Below are 20,656 nucleotides of genomic sequence, written 5' to 3' on the forward strand. Positions count from 1 at the left end.
ATTGTACAGACAGTCATTGGCAGAATAAAAATCCCAGTTCTCCTCAATCCCATTTCCTTGCTATCCTAAAGATCCTTTGAAATATGTTTTCCAATCTAACCTTTCATTTTGAAGAGCAATCTGAATACCAGGCTACTGTGCATTCATTAAAATAAAAGGGGAAAAATACAGACTTCTGTAAAAGTGAGTGCTAACAAAATTTAAACTAATGCCTTAATACTAAAACAACACAAATTTTCTAATTTGCAACCCAGGTGCACACTTGAAAAATAACATTGTGCTACAGAGAGACGGCAGAGGGGGAAGATGATTCACAACTGAAATAAAATAGGTTTCACAATTATCCTTTCAAATTTCAGCTGCAATTAAAAAAAATGCTTTCAATATCAAACTTCCTGCCAGAGTTAGTAGGCGTGCAAACCATATTTATGCAATATTTCACTATGAACACTAGATCATTAGATGAGTGCTAATATCCTTGTGGGGTGAATAAAATACACTGGACACTTAGAAACTGTTTTCAGTTTTCAGAGTTTTCAATTTTGACATTCCCAAAGTACATGATTATGTCCAGATCCGCTCTATTTTTGACCCAAAGGTATTGGTTAATTAAAAGGAATATGTTACTGGTCTTTGAGTGGAAAGAAAAGGAGGAAGGTACTTTTCCAAAACTTCCTTTATATTTTCCTCTCATTTACTTAAATCAGCTGGCTTGCATAAGTTTCCAAAATTATCTTGTCAGATCAGCTCAATTAAAAATAAGTGTTTATTAACATAGACTAAATTTGAAAACAAATCACTTACATGCAGTAATCACTTGAACGCAGTAAGTAATGTGTATATATAATTCTTCCTGCTGAACTGCAAGTTCAAACCCTAACCACAAAATCTCTCACTGCGCTGACAAACTGGGTCAGGAGTGTTGGAGGATCCAAGCAACCACAGGCTTTCCATGCACATCAATTATTGTGCCTGTATCTATGCTGTACGTGATGCCAGTGGCCGAGCCCCAGGTGTAATTCCTCATCCTATCTGTTTCAATCTGTGCAAGCCTTTAATTTCAGCTGCAGCTCCCTTTAGGCAGATCTTGAAACCATAGGGGAGGCTGGGGTCAGAAGCAGGTGACAAAGGCTAGCTTACCTCTAACATAACACAGGGGGAAAAAATCCCAGCTGAGAACAAACTCATGATGCAGATTTTAAGGACCTCTAAAATGCTGAGTATCTGCTGAACTATCAAGAGATATAGTCAGAAAAAAAAAAATTACATTATCCAGGAAAAGAGACATCATTTTCTTTGCAGTCCTTATTCTTGGCTTTCTCACCATATTCCAAAGGGGAGAAACACACACACAAGCACAGGACTCAGCTGGGGGCTTGGATGCACTGCTGGCCATGGACAGCAGCAAGTGCTGCAAGCCCACGTGTGCTCATCTATAAGCACAACCACAGACATATCCACTAGCTGACAGGTCCTGGCTTGTCTTGTGTCTAGAAAACATCAGTACTTATACAGCCAGCACAAAAGTAGTACTATTTAGAACAACTTTCCCCTCCGTTGATTTTTAAAGGTTGTAAATATGCCTCAGTGTCCATAAAAATAACTCCCATCTCAATCAAACAATGCCAAAAGTGGCATTTTGATGCTGATCATAAATATAAACATCTATGTTAGAGCCATTTCAGATATTTTTGAGGAAGTATTAACTGCAGTAGTCCCCCTATGAGATTCCTCATCAGAAAAATGCATCAACTAGATGCAAAATTACCAGGTATAGAGGAAAATGAATGAGTTTAGTTAAATCTAAATTCAGACCATGTCTGTACACGTGTGTGTGCACATACATTCAAAGTGGTCCAGACATCTCTGGGAGAAAAAGGTCAAAGAGAGAAAAATGCCATAGAGAGAAACTGAGGTAAAAGAAAATTGCAAGAGTGAAGTGATTTGCACAAGAAGAAAAGGAATTATTCTAAGCAGAAATGTAACCCTTCTTTTAGGATTATTTTAAAATAGTTTTGATTTTTTACAAACTTTAAAAAATGTTTTAATTTTATTTGTTTCTAAAATTAACTGAAGTTTGTTAGCTGATAATTTGAAAATTCTTTTAGCTTAATTGTCATTTGGGATAAATTTATTTTGAGTATCTATTATGACAATTACACACAGCTACATTTTCAACTCTAATGCATTTTTAATAACCTTCATCAGCCAGTGATTTGAATTTCAAATTTCCCTCTATGAAGAAGTAAAAATTAGATAGTTTTGTGCTAATTTTCATAATAAATTGCTCTTTATTTACATTGCAAAGCCTCCCTTACTCCAAGTAAACCATAACCTTAAATGAAACTTAGTACTCATAACACTTATTACATTTCATCTCCCTTTATTAATAGAAAAAAAATTACAGAGACAAGCCTGTTGGCCCTCCCTCATACACCATAACCTTCTGTTTGTACCTGTCTGCTTCCTTTTATAGTGACTGCAGAATAGTCCATGCCTCTTCCCATTTCCACAGCAATATGGTAAACATTCCCCAGCAACACAGACACATAATTCTGAGTAGCTTCAAGGGAAAATGTTGTCATTAGGAAAAAAAAAATCCTCACATAACATATTTTTTTACTGGTGTTGTAATAAAATGCAGTCTAGATAATTAGGTCTTTAACTTTCATCATGAACTTTTATTATTTATGTAGTATATACCTACTTTCTACACTTGAATGGTGAAAATAGATTCACAAAGTATTGGAAAAAAATACAAATGCAGAGTCAAGTGCTGAAGGCTAGGAAAGGAAGATCTCAATGTTTGATTGCTAGTTCCATAGGCCTAGTTTACCATTTTCCTATTGTTATGGCAGTGGGCCCCACTGGGTCTGACTTATGGCCTTCCTACCCTGTATCTTATGACAAATATCTTTATGTTTATTGGTACCTATGCTACACTTATTATGATACAAATTGTCATAAATATATGGTTGCATTTGATTTTCCATCACTATTTTTCACCACAGTCAGAATAAATGGTGAATACCATTCTGCTAAGCAGAGGCTTTTTAAATTTGCTGGACTGTCATAAATTCATAACGTTTTTCTGACTTAGTGGTATGATCTGACTTCTCAAGGTTCTTCTGTAATGGTCATCACACAATCATATTTCACAAAGATAGTTTCAAAAATATTAATTTTCTTTTACAATTTCCTTGCTTCTGAGACATGTGGATTATATTGGCAGGGAAGAAACAAGGAATTGCATGGTGAAAGAAAAAGAAAGTAAAAAAAGTCCTTTAAACTTTTGGTTTGAATTCAAGATATCCAGATTTCGCTTTTCACTTGCATTGAAAAGGGGATTTTGGTTCGTGCAAATCTCCACAGCAAGCCCAGCTGTTTTATATTCTAGCTCAATTCTTTCTTCTTGATTTCTCCCCCAAGGACCAATAAGGACCTGCTTCAGAGACCTCAATTCCAGTCTCTCCCCTCCTAAGTGCCTCTCCCCCAGCTTCATCAGGATCTCTGCTACTGAAACCCTCTCTTCCAAACACACGCTCCTCCTGTTGTGGAACTGGCCTCTCCTGGGCCGTGTCTGAGAAGCGAGTATCTCCCAGCTGCTGGAACAAATGAGGTAGTGCTATTGGAGAGCAATTTACTTGGGTGTAAAAACCTGAACAATCTCTCCTTGCTTTCTGTTAATGTGCATCTGCCCTGCTGCACAGACTGTTTTTACCAGGTACAGTCGAGCTGAAGTGACAGACCATGTCCATGCTCTTTGCTTGCTTGTTCACCTCCCTCTCGTTGCTGGGATTGCTATCTCTGCACCAGTCTTCCTGGCTTTGTGCAGTCAATTAAAATAGATTTATTACTTTTAGTAATATATATTTTCTTCAAAATCTCCCCATCCCATTCTTCACTTCAGCATTTCTCATAGCAATTATTTGAGCAGCCAGCTTTCCATCGACCTTGGAGTGTCTCACAGCTTTCTAAAGGATAAGGTGCTTCATAGAGTGCCAGAACATTTATTCCTTTATTTCTCTCCCACGTTCTAACATTTTGTCTATTTCTTCTCTTAAGTTTTAATTCAACCATTTTGCTTTTCATGTGACCAAGTGCCAGAGGAGATACATACAGAGAATCGCTCCATGATCTCACCTCAAACACCTGTCCCTGTACTAGTCTATAAAAATGACAAGTAGTTTTTACAATGAATACCAGTCTTTAGCCCTGAATGAACTGAGGGAAACATATTCCATTACTCAAGAGAGAAAATTATCTGAATTTCCATCACATTCAAAGTTTTACAGATGACACAAAACATTTTAGCTGTCAAAGTCAGAAGTCCTTTCAAAACATATGCACAAAATACAGGTTTGCAAGGCCTTGAACTTTGCCAAAACATGGCTAGGTTTCCATGGCAAAATCAGAATATACATAGCTGACACACAGACCATCATATCCTCTACTATAAAGCAATAACACTAGAGCAGTTTAAAGCAAAGTTCTCCTGAGAGTGTTTTAAGAGACACTAGAAAGATTAAGTATATTTTTTCCACCACTTAAATAAACTCAGGAGAGGGCAAGACCAGTTTGACACAATGCACGCAGCACAGAGTTATACCAAGAACTACAGTAGCAACTTTAGTGACATAAACTTCATAGGTCACAGAAAAGTCTGTGTTGGATGGAAACCCTGGAGATCATCTGGTCCATCTTGAGTGCAGGCTCTTCAATTAGGTTACAAAAGGCCTAGCCAAGCTAGGTCTTCAAGATTTCCAGTGTGGAAATACTGACCTCTCTGCTTAGCCTGCTCTCATGTTTAGTTGCTCTAAATATCAGTTGGCTATTCTTTTTTTATGCCTTGTATCAAGCTGATTTCCCCTGAAACAACCTCGGCCATTGCCTCTTGTCCTTCCCCTGAGAACACCTCAGCCACCCTCTCAAAATTGGAAGGCTGTGATTAGATGCCCACAGGCCTTCTTTTCTCACTAGTGCAAATCTTGTTCCTTCAGTCTTGCCTCAGGTTCTCCAACCTCCAACTTCCTCACTGACGCTCTCTGGAGATTTCTTCCTGTCTTTAACACAGCAGTGAGGGGACCAGAATCAGACACAATATTACAGGTCAGGCTCAGTATGCTGAGAGTCCTCATGCCGCTGCCCATCCTCCTGCTGAGGTTTTCCAGGACGTGGTTTGCTTCATTGCTGCCACACAGCTGCTCAGCTCACTGCCCAATGGGATCCTCGGGGCCTTTGCAGCAGAGCTGCACTCCAGACAATTAGTTCCCAGCCTCTTCTATGCTTTAGTAATCAGGCTGCAGGCGCAGGACTTCTTGGTTAGCTTTCTAGAGGTCACAGAGCCTCCAGCCCTGGAGATATTAAAAAAAACAACTGGACATGGCCATGAGCAATGTGATCTGACTGACGCTGCTTTGAGCAGAGGATTGAACTAGATGGGTTCCACAGGTCCTGAATTGTTCTGTAGTCCAATAACATTTTACATTTGGTTTAACATTATATATTTTTTTACGTTATATATTTTTTGTCCTCCAGCTGAAATGTTTAAACATTGCTCCTCTACCCAGTATAACTTTTTCCAAGTAATACATTCAGTCTTCCAGCTTCATCTAATACTTAATATAATGGGAATATATTATTCTATTTAAATAGCTGATTTGTAAGATCAGACTGTCCCTTTTGCTGCAAAACTGTACATACAAACTCAGCTATTACTACGAATTTTCTGTATTACACTGTACATGGCTCTTCATATAAGAACCACCCCTAACAAGTCTTGGTGTTGCTTTGTGTTACAAGTAAAGATTATCCTTAATTTTCCTACTATTATTTCCTTCCTTGATAATCAGATTCAGCCACTGATGCCACTTTTGAGGAATTCAACACCACACGTTGACACTTACTTAACCTGCGAATTTACACTTCAAATTAATACATTGTGACTTAAATGTTTAGATGGATGAATGGATACAGGAAGGGACTCATAGGATCACTTATGCATTTTAGGTCCATATTTGTAGGATTTAAGGTCCTGTCAGCATGCTCAACTTGTAGATTTCTTCATTACATTGTTAAGGAAAGAAGATGTTATTGCCTTGATATAAACTTTGTAAAAAATTATTTTATTTGTTTGTATGCTGCCCTTTGATGTGCTCAGACTCTATTAACGGCTTTATTACCAGCACAGCTCCAATTATTCCTGCAATTTGCTTTCTGGTACACAGAATGCTAGCTTTGAACAACCATGTTGTTCAAATACTTCTATATTTTAAGAGGCATCTGATAATTACTGCAGATCTTTTTGTTTGGTGACAGAACTGTAGCTATTTTGCTAGCAGTTATTCATTTAAATAGGGTTCATTTTAATTTCATTGGCTGAGTAATAGCAGCCTATGGAAGCAATGTCCTTCATAACCTTACCATACCAGCCACATGATTTTGCTACAAGATATTACTTGAAAGTGGTGTAAACAAATATCTGAAGATAATTACATGTCAAAATGTGGAAAAATAGAGATATGATTTTCAGGAATATTTAGTTACCTCTGCTGTGGAAGACTTGGCAAAATACGGATGTCAAAACTGCACAAAGTATATTTGGGCACCTCTTTCAATCTCAAAGAGCAAAGAATTAAAAAAAAAAAAAACTGTTAAATTTCTAATTATTTGCAGATAAAAAACTTAAAATATATTATTCAAAACTAACATAATCACACACACACACTCATTGAGGTCATTAGAAAATACTACACTGAGATCAGTATTTTGAATTTTTTGAAAGAAGTTCTGGAAAAAAAAATTACCATCATTAATAAGGGAAGAAGAGGGGAAGGAAAAAGTGTTCTAAATCTGGGGTGGTTTTCAAAGCAAACAACATCTGTGAATATGACCAGATCTTCATAAGGTATTCCTGTTTAGCTTTCATCAAATATGATTTTTTGAGTGAATTTAACTAGATGAGAAAATAAAGACTTATTGAGGAACTATAGATAACTAACTAATAGTAGAAGCAGAATGGTCAGCAGAGAAAAACCAGGCAGGTTTTAATTTGAGATTGTGAAAAACAGAGAGCATAACAATTATACCAAGAAAAAAAAACTGCAGAAGGGGAATTCAAATATTTAAATTTATTGGTAAATCAAGTGTCTTAACATATCTTATCATAAAAAGCACAAGAATTAGGCCCAGCACATTACATTTTGGTGGCTGACCACCTTTTTTTTCCAGAACACCTTTACAGCTGAGAAACCACGCAATATTATGAGAAATAGTAGTAACATGCCAGATTATAGAAGTCCATAAGGAAACTTGCACAACTTCTGCTTTGCAGTGAACATGAGCAACATAAGAATCTCAAATACTCCACAGCAAAGCAGAACTCTTGGGCTAAACTAGAATAAAAGTAGAGCAGCTCACATTTCTTTAGCAATAAGAATCTTTATTTAGGCAACTAGAGAACATGAAGGAAAAAAACAAACCAGAACCCAAAGGCAACTAAGTGGAAATAATGAGAGAGAAGCTCTTATGATTATGATTATTATAGTATATATATAGCTACCATATACAAGCATTTTTATTTTTCATGTCAGGGCTGTAATTACATTTGAGAATTGTGGGAGCTAGCACCTATACGACTGTGGCAAAATTCAGTGGTTTTCAAAGCAATCAGAAAGTCACTTATCCTGAATAAGCACCTCATGATTTAAGGTCGTCTCAGTTAGAGACCAGGAACTGTGCTGTAGAAGAATAAATATCTCATTGCTCCTGCATTCTGTGTGTTACTGCACAAAGAGAACCTGTCCCATCCTTCCTCCAACCAAACAGGACTGTCTGAGTGTGCAAACATGCACACAGGAGACATTAATGCCAAGAAGTGTTCAAGATGCTGCTGCAGCTGGTACAAGAACTTGCTATAAATCACTGGAATTGCATTCCACAAGTTTCTTCAGGACAATCGAACTATGAAATGAAATTGTAGGGTATCTACCATTGTGTGGCCCTGGTCACAAATTTAATCCAGTAAACTACTGTTAGAAGGCTACTGCTGTTCTTTTTCTTGATTATTATCTATTTTTGTGGACACATATTATATAATGTGCTTAACACCATCTGTCCCATACACATTTTTGAGTATCAGAAGTTGTTGCTAAAATGTTTTGCAATTTATTTCCTTTTGCACTTGCAGATTTATATAAAGCACATAATAATCGAGCATAATGACAGGAAAAACAAATAACATAAATCTAAAAACCTTACCCTACTTTAATCTTGCTAACTTAAAACTCAAAACCTTGGAGATAGCTCTTGTTTACACAATCTTAACAGAGCAATCTCTCACATTGGGAGGGATTAAATCAGTAAGTCTTGATCTCTATGCCACATGTCAGCTATTTATTTATTTGAAGGGTAAGCACACTAACACTGACAGATTAAAGCTTGTCTTGCTCCGAGACAGCTACATCTTGTCAGGGACTGACCCAACCCCCAACACCTTCACTTCATATTAAGGCTGTTTAGCTTATAAGTGAAGAAGAAGCATGCATGAATGGAACTGGACATTTTACAAGGAATGGAAGAATCCTTATCTGTTGATTCCCATTTTGGTATTTATGGATTACCATTAGTAATTCAGTTATATCATCCTTAAGTGGCATTTGGGCTCTTGAGTAATTCTGTTCTCTGTGTAGCTGGGCTTGAAGTACCCATGATCAAGTTCATAACACAAAGATATGTCTGCAGAACCCCTCCTCACATACCTACACCAGAGCATGTCACTTTTCTCTACAGTAAACCCCAATGTGAAAGTGTTCATTTCTACTCTCTTTCTTGCACATTTGCTTCATGCTCTGGGGTCTTTGGCAAGGTTTTTGATCCTGATGGGTCAGAATCTATAATGGTTAGTTGCTCTTCAAGCTCTACTTTGCTCTTTCTAATTCTGCTTTGACAATTAATTGGCCAACTGTTTAATGCTTTTCCTAGTTCATTGGATACAGTCCAGGTTTGGACGTTTGATCTCTCATTTCTAGTAATCTTCATGTTGATTTGCTGCAATGCTCCTGAAAGCCAGTCCAAATGGATTACAGGCACTGATACTGCCTGATCAGTATGTCTCCAAAGCATGAAAAATTCACTTTTTATACCTTTTATCTTCTATTACAGAAGTAAAAAATCTTTTTTTATTTTTGTTTTGAGTTGGTAAAGCTGTGGTGTCTGTTTTTGGTCATTTCTGATAATGCAGGGGTGGCTACCAAGAACATACCCACCCTTGGCATGGATGGAGAGCTATTGCTATCTTGTCCCCTCTTTGGAGGGAGCAATGGGAGTCAACACAGCTGTTCTGCACAACCTCCACAATGAATGTTCAAGGGAAAACAGAACAGCAAAGCCATAAACTTACCTGAGCAAGACTGAAATGGTCTAAATTTACAGTAATGAGAAGTTTTAATTTGATGCCAGAAACTGCAAGGAACAGATGAGGTCACGTTTTGGCTAACAAATGTAATATGCACTGCTGCTGTTAGGAGGCACCTGCCTAGGACTAAGGTCATTACTGTTATTTATAGTATGAAAATTACTAGCAAAAAAAACCAACACCAAAGCAATGCACAACAGCAATTTACAGAATTATAGAATAGCAAATAAACCCATAAATAGTATGGATACTTGGGAGGGGATGGAGGGGTGGGGAGGGGAATCAATTTTCTTAAGAGGACAGCTTTTTTACTCATTAATGACTATTTCTTTAGCATATGTAAACCAGAAAATCTCTATTTTTAATTATCTTAACTTTGTGTTACCAGTTCTGGGTTTTTTCCTTTGTTTAGCCCCTTCTATAAATCATATTGCCTAGTACACAAGTGTATTACATAAGTATAGGAAATATATATACACTCATCTTGGTCAGTTATTTTTAAGAGGAATTTCATTTGAGCCTCATTTCAAGCTCAAACATGGAAAAGTGGAGACCTTGATGAGTTACTTATTTTGGGGTACTGTTTGTCCTGAATATTGATTTGAACACAGATAAATCAAAGATATTAAGTTTTGGCATATTCCCCCTTAAGATGCAAAACTTTTCTTCTATATCTCTGCATAAAAAAGCAAAAAAAAAAAAAATTGCGCAATACCATCTAACTCTGTGCTACTCCTAGGCCTTCTCCCAGGATAACCCAGACAGATATGAAAGTCTGAAGGACAAAAGTTGCTAGAGAAACAGTGCAGTGTGAGGACCCCTCTACACCAACCTCTTCTAATACTTACAAAGAATTTTTATAGGGGAAAGGATCTCAGGGTTGATATATACAGACTTATATGAATATTAGCAAATAAACAGAGCCTTTTGTCCCTTTATGCATGTTGTCTTTCATAAGGAGGCAGGCTTGCAACTTCTATTTTAATCTTTCTTTAAAAGTACTAAGTCTCAGTTCTTCAATATTTAATACTTTTTTCATTGATGCTCAGTTTTCAGAGTTAATCTTCAACTTTTTATACCATATAGCCTCTTTATATTTTGTGAGTGAGAAAGGAAATTGAGAATTTCAAGACAGGGCTAATAGTTTGTACTGACTACAGATAAATATGCATATTGAACAACTTCAGAATATAATGAACCAATAAAGAGCTCTAGAAAAGAAAGAAAGAAAATCACGGAATTTTCATCCAACATCAACAATCAAATAACTATATTTGATCCTGTAACAACCTGCACTGTTCCCTCAATAGTCAAGCTTGACTATTCACAACCCATGCACATCTACTTCACCACTATTTTATTTATCAGAATGGAGGCAAGTGAGGAGAACAATCATTATGAAATAATAAAATATCCTTGGGAAAAAAATCAAGCCAGAGAATAAGATTCTGGGTTTCTATTTTGTGATAATATACCTTCAGAAATGATTTCATGGCTTTATTTGAAAAATGGATATAATCCAAGTGAAGAGATACAATTCCTCTTTCTCTGCACCCAGAAACACATTATCCTTTTAAATAGGAAAGAGTATCCATTTCTGTTTCTTTTCTTCCTTTCCTCACAGATGAGAAAAAGAGGGGGAAAAACAGATAGCAAAGGGTAACACCCCTCCTTTCCATTTGCAAATGGTGACTCTTCCATCAATACTACAATATGCAGCTACATTGGTATCAGCATTATTTTTCTAGCTTCTCAAACAATTTCTGCATTTCATATTCTTTTTCTACAATGATGACAGTTGAAAGGCAACATATACAGTCTTTCTGAGTCCTTCAACACATTAAGTATGCTATAGGCATAACAGGCTCAAGAAAGAATGAAAAGCAAACAACACAAAAAATTTCCCCAAAGCCTTGCAAAAGAGTTGTGGCTGCATCAACATGTGGCTGCATGTTGGAGCAGGCTCCTGGCCTGTGGACACATGGAGAGAGGAACTTATGCTGGAGATGGCTAGCTGTGAGGACTTGTGTCCCCACAGGGGGACCCATGCTAGAGCAGTCTGGCTACTGGAACTTAAAGGGCAATTTGTAGTTTTATGGTAAAAACATCACACCTGCCTTTGAGAGATCCAGGATTGCATTCACACTTTCTCACTGCTTGCTGTGTGGCCATTGCTTAAGTCATCCTTATGTTTCAACTTGACAGGTTTAATGGAATATCTAACATTGATATGTCATAAAGCCAACAGCGACTTGATAGAAGGCAATGGTACAAGCACAGATCCCCACCTTGTTTTAGGATTAGGCAGCATGAAGTCTACTGACAGACTTGGGGGGGCTGATAACAGTAACTTATGGGACAGAAAGAAGAACTCATGCTCAAATATCTTGCTTCCCATCACAGAAGTGTGAGTGACAGAGAAAGCAGGGAGTACCTCATTCAGCGAATCCTGACTTTTTACTGCTAAAAATCTTTTTGTTGACACAGCTTGTAAATCTTGAGTTCTGGGAAGAACCTTACACATTTGTCTCATAAAAAACTGAGGCATTTAGCATTTCCAGAATTTGTGTAATACTTAGTTAACAATTATTGATTGAACATTTGAATAGGTAGCCAATTTTACACATTTCCAAACTATGAGTCTTTAACTAAAAAACCATCATTTTGTCGCTTCAAATACATTGAGGGTTTTGTGCTCATCTGGAAAAAAAAACCAGTGTGATATCTCACCTGCATCACTGAGACTTACGGATGTTTTACTCTGCTGTATTGCCAGGATTACGTTTTCAGCAAGGCTAACACTGTATTGTTTGCAAACCAGACATAGCAAGAACACACTCTTCCCAAGGAAGAGTGGTAAACTGGCAATGCTTCAGTTCACAAGAGAGGCATTACTTACCTTGTGGAAGTTCCTGAAATATGCTGCCTTCTCGTCTGGAAATTTTTCTAGCCTCCTGGGTCCTTTACTGGAAGCCTTCTTGAAAACCAACCAACAACGCCTAAAAATCTGTGAACAAAATCAATGGATTCTATTAGTTTTTCTTTAAAGGCAGACAGTATTACAAATGCATTCAGTTACAAAACTGACTTAGGAAGGTCTTTTAAAATGACAGTGTTTTATCTTAAGAGTAAAATTTGCAGTTCAAAGAGAAGCTGATTAATGATAATCCTCTAGACTATATTATGCAAGTAAGAGATTAGATATCAATCTAGTTTTATAATCTATGACAGCAGTTTACTTCATTCTTCTCTCCAGTACTTGGACAGCTCTATAAACAATACCATATGCAATTTTATGTTATTAATTCAAGGATACATTGAAAAAAGTCCCAAACCCAATATCACCCAATGATTCCACTGGCCATACATGAAGAGCCTGAATTCAGTACAAATTCTACAAAATTTAATGACACAGCACAAGAAATACAGTACTGTTAAATTTGGATCAACCATACCTCCCATTACCAAAAAACTAAGTAATTAAAAACCCAAGGAAATTAGAGCAGGAAGTTTTCCCCTCAGTCTGCTGTCTAAACTGAATACAAGCAGAAAATGTAGTGTCATTAAAATAATTAGGCTTAATTAACCATATTATGACATAATACTACTGACACTACCCTGTTGCCACTATCTAAGATGAATGTTATCGGTCAAAGTAAGTGAATTCTTTTAAAACCCTACCATTGGGCTACAGTATCAATATTTTTAATTATAAAGACTTTTAGAAGAATACATGGTATATAATTAAATCCTCTGCCAGTACATGTATTGCAAAGTGTAGAATTTTCAGGCTTTTTCTACTAAGGTTGTAAAGTGGCAACTGTACAACTGTGCTTTCTATCTCAGAAATTACCTCACCTATCCTGAGGGAAAGCAAAGACAATATCATATTTCCTGAAAAAAAATGACATTACACTTTGGGACATCATAAACCATCTTTATTAGATAGTACTTTCTTCAAATAACATCTTGGCAGTGTTGCAACTTGACTTTACCAAAACTACAGCACTGCTCCCACAGCTATTCCTTGATTAAACATATTAGCTCAACACAATTTTGTGGTGTGAAAAGCTCCACACACAAAGATATAGAATATTCACACTATTTTGACCTTACTAAAAAACAACAGTACCAACTGTCTGAAAGGGGGATATTTATTTATTTAATAAAAGTGTCACTTTTATTAATACTTCTGGCTCTTCTGGGATCCTGGGTGTTTTTAGTCTATGTGTAGTTTCAGTTCATTTCTCTTCCTCTGAGAAAGTCTTTTCCTATGAAGTGCTTTATCAAGGTGAACACAACTATCTTAATTTCAAATGTTTTCTTGATTCCCTAATTTTCATTATATGCCTTTAATGTCTTACAGTCCTCAAAAAATTCTCTTTAGAAAAGCCAGACCAACCCAAGTCCTTATCTTGGTGGTGGGTTTTAGCATGGTCATGGAATCTGCATTTTGCAGATGACCTGAATTTTTGACAGCTGGTAACAATGAAACTGATAATTTGTGTTGAGTAACAGAAGGTTTTCAAAGGTTGGTGGAGAGTTTTGTTTGTTTGTTTGTTTTTTCTTTGTTTGTTCATGGTTTTTAAAATATATTTTTATATGTGTATATATGGGAGAGTCATATTTTGTTGCAATGAGAAGTATCAGTTAGATCCAGTACATTAGAAATACTCCTAAAAAAAGGTAAACTATACATCCTAGTCATGGAGTCAGACCTCTCCCTGTGAGGATGAGAACATTGTCTAGATCAAAGGTCACATAATGCATACTCCAAAGCACTTCCCTTAGTGACAAATGAGCAGGTTCAGACAAATGATGGCTTCAGTCTTTTTGCCACTGGATATCAATTTGGGACACTGTGAAAGTGAGTTTGAGGTTTTTCAGATAAGTTGATGAAATTCTAGAGGAACGGTTTGACCTCCTTATTACTGGGAACTGCTATCAAATACCAGGGTTTGATGCTAGGCTCATCAGCCTTCTCACGTATTACAGAACCGAGATGAATTCAAAGGCTTCAGCACACAGATTGCAGGAATGAACAGCATTTGCTTTTAGAGAACACTGAATAGCAAGAGGAGAGAAACACAAGTTTGTCCTTTAGACTGCAATTGGTTCAATTTATTGGCATCTGTTTTTTCCAGACCTTTAAGAAGAGGAGAGATCTGAAGAATGAAAAAGCCCAAAGAGGACTCCTGATATTCTATGTACTTATGCCAAGATACATCCTTGCATTTGGATTTTATTTTTTGCAACCTAATTTTTAAACTGGTATAAACATGTACAGTTCCATTGCATTTCAGCAGCATTTTACCTTATTATGCCAACATACACTTTGTATCTTAGTGCTTGAAAAAGCATTAGCATATGAATTTACCTATAAATATGAATAAATAGGTGCAGATGTGAGCACACAGCAAACAAACATTTGCCTTTCATAAGGCACCTCATTGTTATACAGAAGCCTACTCAATTATTCACGAACTGTGAGATACTCTTTTATCCCTGGCCTACTTTAGGATGCCATTGGCTGTAATCAAAACTTCTGAAAGACTTCTAAAGTCCTCAGATAATTGGGTAAGCCATTGTGAGAGAAATCAGCATCAGCCCTTCCAGAACTGAGAGAATTAGAACCACTTGCTGTGTTGTCTCCATAATAACTCAGTATTTCCTGTGAGACTGTTTGCCACATGTGCTTATTGAAGAAATGCCAAATATTTGATCATTTAATCAGGGTTACATCCTCGGATGAGTTCTCAACTATTCAAAAAATATGATTTTAAAATTTTGTATCAAGGGCTAACAACACAAAGTCTGCCCCATGCCATTGCATTTTTTACTGGAGAAATTCAGGAAGATGGCATTAAGTACATGCTGGGTTTAGGTTTTCTTTTATTATTGTATCAATTAGAAAAAACTTGTTCATTACAATCTTGAGAAGGACTCTATTGAAATTACCTGCAGAGCCTTACGCATAGCTGAACCTCTTTAAACAACATCCTTTCTATCTCAGTTTTACAAGATGGGCAAAACACAAAAAAAAATATTCTTCCAGATTCTATTACCCAGGATGTTGTGCAATAACGTATCAGTAAGCCATGGCAATAACTCAGCACACTTGTGGTCTGGTGAGAACTGATTAGGTTGCCCCTTGTGATAGCACATGGGAATGATTTTGATTACAATGTACGAGCTCGAAGGGGAGAGGAGCCTCTGTCCTCACAATGGACCCTGAGCAGCCTCATCTTGTTACTGAGAGGATTCCAGAACCTGGAACAACATTACCTTATCACCCTCCCCTCAAATGATTAATGAAATCTTTCCAGTCAGAAATTTGACTTCTAATGCTGATACATTTCTATTAATCTTCAGAGATCCTTTCTTTAATATTCTACTTGAAACACTACAACAGATCAATTACTTAGGAAATCTGTGCATAATCTTATTTTGATACTTTTTCTTCTGCTTAATATAGTACACAGCTCAGCTCACATTTGCAGCATGATCATATTTTTTAATATTCTTGACTAATATACGCAAAAATTTGGCCTCTGAATGGGCCATTACTTTTCATGATCACATCATACAATTCTGTGTTATTCTGCCATGGCTGTTCATAACAAATCTATTAAAATATATATTGCAGGAAACCCACTGGCTATTTATTTTTCAGAAAGAAGGAAATATTTTCCTCTTTTCTAAAATAATTTAAAATAATTTGTTTATAGTGGAAATGTTATGTGTGATTTTCAATTTTCCAGATATTTCTAAGGCTTTTTCCTAGCGATTTACAATAAATGCTTTTGAGATTCACATTTCTTTCTATCCACAGCTGTAGCAAATAAAGTTTTCCCAGTCATCACTAATATTTAGAAAAGGGACTTTTATTGACAACTTTCTACACATTACTTCAGAAATTTCACACTCAAACAACCCAACAGAAAATAGAAACAACAAAAAAATATCCCCAATGCTTTTTTTTAAATAAAGTCACAACACTATAAGCTTTTTTTCCAAATCACTTTAGATGCTGTGAAATCTCTCTGCACCTATCCAAAGGACAGTACAAATGGCAGCTTTCTTGGGTATATTGGAAAACCATCTAATTTTCTGCCACTAGCTGTAGAAACATTTGTCTCTCGAGAGAAACAGCAATGAGTCAGCTCCTAATTACTAACAGAAACCATCACTGACCAGGACAGGCACTGAAGCATCACTCATGGAGCTTTTTGCTGGCATAACCTATCAAATTTTCTCCCAGGAAGACAACAACATAATAATATTCCGTTCAGCATTTACATCTCATTATGTGCAGGAAAGGCTAGTTGATTTCTCATCCCTGACTTGCCATGTGCATTCTCTCCTGTTTGACAAGACAACATCTGCAGTATATGCATTAAAAACACCAAAATATGAATGTGTTCATGTTTACCTCACTAGTTATCTCCATTAAAAATGAATATTTCTATGGGGTATGTGAGAGAAATGCAGTTTGCTGTGAGATTAAAAAATGTAGTCACAACTTAAAAATATGGCATTCATAATGAGAAAAATAAAAATAGTTGTCACAGTAAAGTCATATTTAACTACTATTTTGACACCCACTGTTTTTTGATTCTGTGCATAATTTGGCTAAGGGAAAGGAGATAAGAGGTGACACCTTACTGCTTCAGTGAAACTACACTTGTCACACATTCAAGTAAAACTTAGGAGAAAATGAAACAGAGTTATTATCTATAAAAAGGCCCAGGAGGAAAATGGGGATCTATACCTCAGCCCAAAGAACAAGTTACAGGATCTAAGCTATTGCTGAGTCAATTCAACAGAACAAAAAAGCCTGAGCTACAAACCAAAACAGCTCATGGTTGCAATCCACTTACCTGAGCTACCAACATTTGAACAGCTCTGATTTTGCTGTCTACCTTTTTGACAATAGAAATGAAATACAATTCCCAGTGCACTAACTGGGTGCATTTTGGGTGGCAAATTTGGATTCCTATGAAGAAGCAAGAGAGGCAGGAGCACCGCTGCACAGCACTGAGCGCCCAAATTAGCACAGAGGGTGCAGAGTGGCAGGGAATTGAGGCCAGCTCCTGCTCCTTTACACACTGCTGGGAACTCACCTTTCTCCCAGCAGCAGGGCAGAGATACACCACAGCCATCTGATATCCAGCACCCAAACAGGAGGGGCCAAATGGATCCATTGCTGTGCTCAGAAGCAAGAGCTTACCTGCTCCTGCAAGCAGCTCTGGGATGTGGGGCTGAGACTTTACCACAAGACACAATAAGCCTGGGTAGTTTCAATTTTTAGTTGCAATTTTTTTTTTTTGATTCAAACTCTCCACCTCCTCTTGGCTACTTCAACATATTTTCTTCAAATGTTACCAAACTATCTATCACAAAGCAACCACAATAAAAGAAAAGCTGTTTAAGCTGTCAAGTCAGGATTAAAGAAATCCCACAAATATATACGAGAAAAAAAGACTAGTAGTGTTTCCAATGAGAAATACTGTCTGAAGGTATGCTGTGAATGCTATCCAGCAGGGAAACATTCCTCATATATGATAACCTTGCATATACCCTTGAGCTTCATTTCATCATCCAAATTACAGAGAAAGGTTAAACTTCTAGTTTACAGAGCTTGGGGCATGACCTTCTGCAACAATACAAGTAGGTGTTAGATAATTTTAGTATCATAGTTCAAATCCTAAAATTTCTGATAGCACTTTTTATTACTAATATTTTGCACATTGCAAATCTGCTGGCATTTAAAGTTAGGAATTGAAGAAATAAAGAAACATCTGCTACAAACTGTTTCATCTAAGATTAGATCAATCCTTGTGGGCTTGATTGCAGTCTGACAATTAGGATGGTTAGAGAGAGATGATTAGGGACAATTCACCCAGTTATAGTATACACACGTCATCTTCTTGCTGCCATAACATGCCATTATAGATTCATATAGATGCTTATAATATACTATAATTTATGGTGTTATAGTCACAGGCTATACATGTAATCTATAAAAGGATTTATTTTATTATTAGGGATTTATGTGAAATCAAAGTACACCATAGCAATTTTCCAACTATTCCTCCACCAGCTAAACTACTCTGTGCATCATGCAAACATTTTAGTTATGGAATCTGAGGGCTTTTTATTTTTATGTGCTTCAAAGAGAGCAGAGGATACATATCTGAACAGATCTGCACTTTGTATTCCCGAGAAAAGTGTTAAATGACTCCATCAATCCTTAAGCACCCCTAGCTTAAAACCTCACCACTGTTGCTTTGTTCTGAAGAACCATCAGAGCAATTCAAGGGCAGAAGGACAGCCTACACAAATAACACACTCTGACTCCACAGCAGTCTGCAGGTCAGCAGAATTTATAACTTGCATCTGAATGGATCTTACGGTTACTTAAAAAAATCAGTTCTAGTAGCCATTTATTTTGGCTTTCTGCATCTCTGACTCAGTTTTGGCAAGACTAACTGCAGTGATCCTTTTGGAGGAAAACTAATACTGCTCACTTCTTGTCTGGCCTCTGAGTTGATGACAAAAAAATGTCCTCAAAACCAGAAGAAAAAAATTTAGTTTCAAGGGTTGTAGCACACATCCAGCAGAAAAATCCCAGAGCTTGTGATATTTTTTTAAGAAATTATTATGCTCAAGAAATGTCAAGCATTTCACTGAGCTTAAGCTGAATGTGCAGCACCTGCTTAGGAATAATTATGTACCCATGTATGTTGATATCTCCTCCTACACGTACTTTTCTCAATGTAATCAGAAAAAAATACCAGCAGAGAAAGTTATGGTTTTGCAATATTTTAATATTAAGTTTGAGTAAGTTCTCAAACTGAACTGAAGTAGTTACCTTCCTTAACTCATCTGAAGGTTGTTTTTTTTAGTGGAAATCTCACTTTAAAAAAATGTTTTACCTAATTAGTTACAAGTAAACATGCCCACTTGAATTTTAAAAATCACAAAGAATGGCTTGATATACTGCAATACAAAGCAATATTTAGAGAAGAAAACTAGGATTCCTTTATTTTTACTACTCTAAATACATATACAAATAATAGAAATATCACTATCTTTCTTCCACTGATGAGCTTATTGAGCTGAAACATGGTATGTTTTACACATATTTTGTAGACAATCATCACTTCTTGAAAAAATTAAAGGTATTTATTGTACCACCAAGGGAACATAATGCTGAGAAACAAACAAGTTATTGAGATAGAACTCTTATTTATGTCTCTTGAAAACAAAATTCAGACTATTACACACAAATTGAAATAACACACACTGAAAGATGGTATCGATCACCTCAGATCCTCAGTGCTTTATGTTAGGAAGGGATTTGTGAAAGTAAGTGTTAAAAAATCAAACACGTGCAACTGAGTACCTTAAAATGAAGCAGAGCTTCAGAATAAAATAGAATCACAGACATCTGTTCTATACTACCAAGGGGGAAAAACTCAAATAATTTTTACAGCTCCAATTTAGAGGGTTACAAGCTCAAATTTATCTTCAGAATCCAAAATTATTCCTCAGGTTTACATCAGCTAGATTTTCTAACACATCATGGAATTGTAGAGCAGCTTGGGTTGGAAGTGCCTTAAAGATCACCTAATTCCAACCCACTCCTCACACACTCCCCATGGGGGCAGGGACCCCTCCAACCAGACCAGCTTTCTGAAAGCACAGTCCAACCCGGTACTGAACACCTCCAGGGATGGAGCACCCACAACGCTTCTGTCATCCTCATCCATGTGCCTCACCATCCTCACAATAAAGAATTTCTTCCTAATATCTAATCTAAACCTACTCTCTTTCAGTTTAAAGCCACTCCCCCTTGTCCTGTCATTGCATGTCCTTGTAAGAAGTCCTGCTCCGTCTCTCTTGAAGGCCCTCTTGAACTCTTTAGGTACTGGAAGGTTCACTAAGAGTCTCCCCAGAACCGTCTCTCCTTCAGGCTGAGTAACCTGAACTCTCAGCCTGTCTTCATAGGAGGGTGCTCCAGCCCTCTGATCATTTATCTTTTCTCTATATTATTGCAGAGAAACTCTGCAATAACTTAGCAAAGGCATCAAAGTGCTCAGGATGCTGTTGTTTTCACTGGTAAAATAAGTGAAAAATTTGCTTTGCATGGGATTTAACATAGCTGAGCATAGCACTAAGTCTGAAGCATTTTTTGTAAAGAAAAAACGACAAGAGCTGACTGTTAGCACCACTGTA

General features: G+C 36.8%; 1 protein-coding gene across 1 annotated transcript in view; it reads right to left on the reverse strand.

Moving 5' to 3' along the window:
• DOK6 (docking protein 6) overlaps positions 1 to 20,656 on the reverse strand; it is a 241,777-nt gene that overhangs the window by 136,646 nt on the left and 84,475 nt on the right. Inside the window, exon 2 of the mRNA XM_063165446.1 lies at positions 12,315 to 12,422. Within this exon, the coding sequence (XP_063021516.1) occupies positions 12,315 to 12,422 (108 nt within the window). The remainder of the gene's footprint in view (positions 1 to 12,314; positions 12,423 to 20,656) is intronic.

This window comes from Melospiza melodia, chromosome 1, assembly GCF_035770615.1.
Source record: "Melospiza melodia melodia isolate bMelMel2 chromosome 1, bMelMel2.pri, whole genome shotgun sequence".
NCBI classification, from domain to species: domain Eukaryota; kingdom Metazoa; phylum Chordata; class Aves; order Passeriformes; family Passerellidae; genus Melospiza; species Melospiza melodia.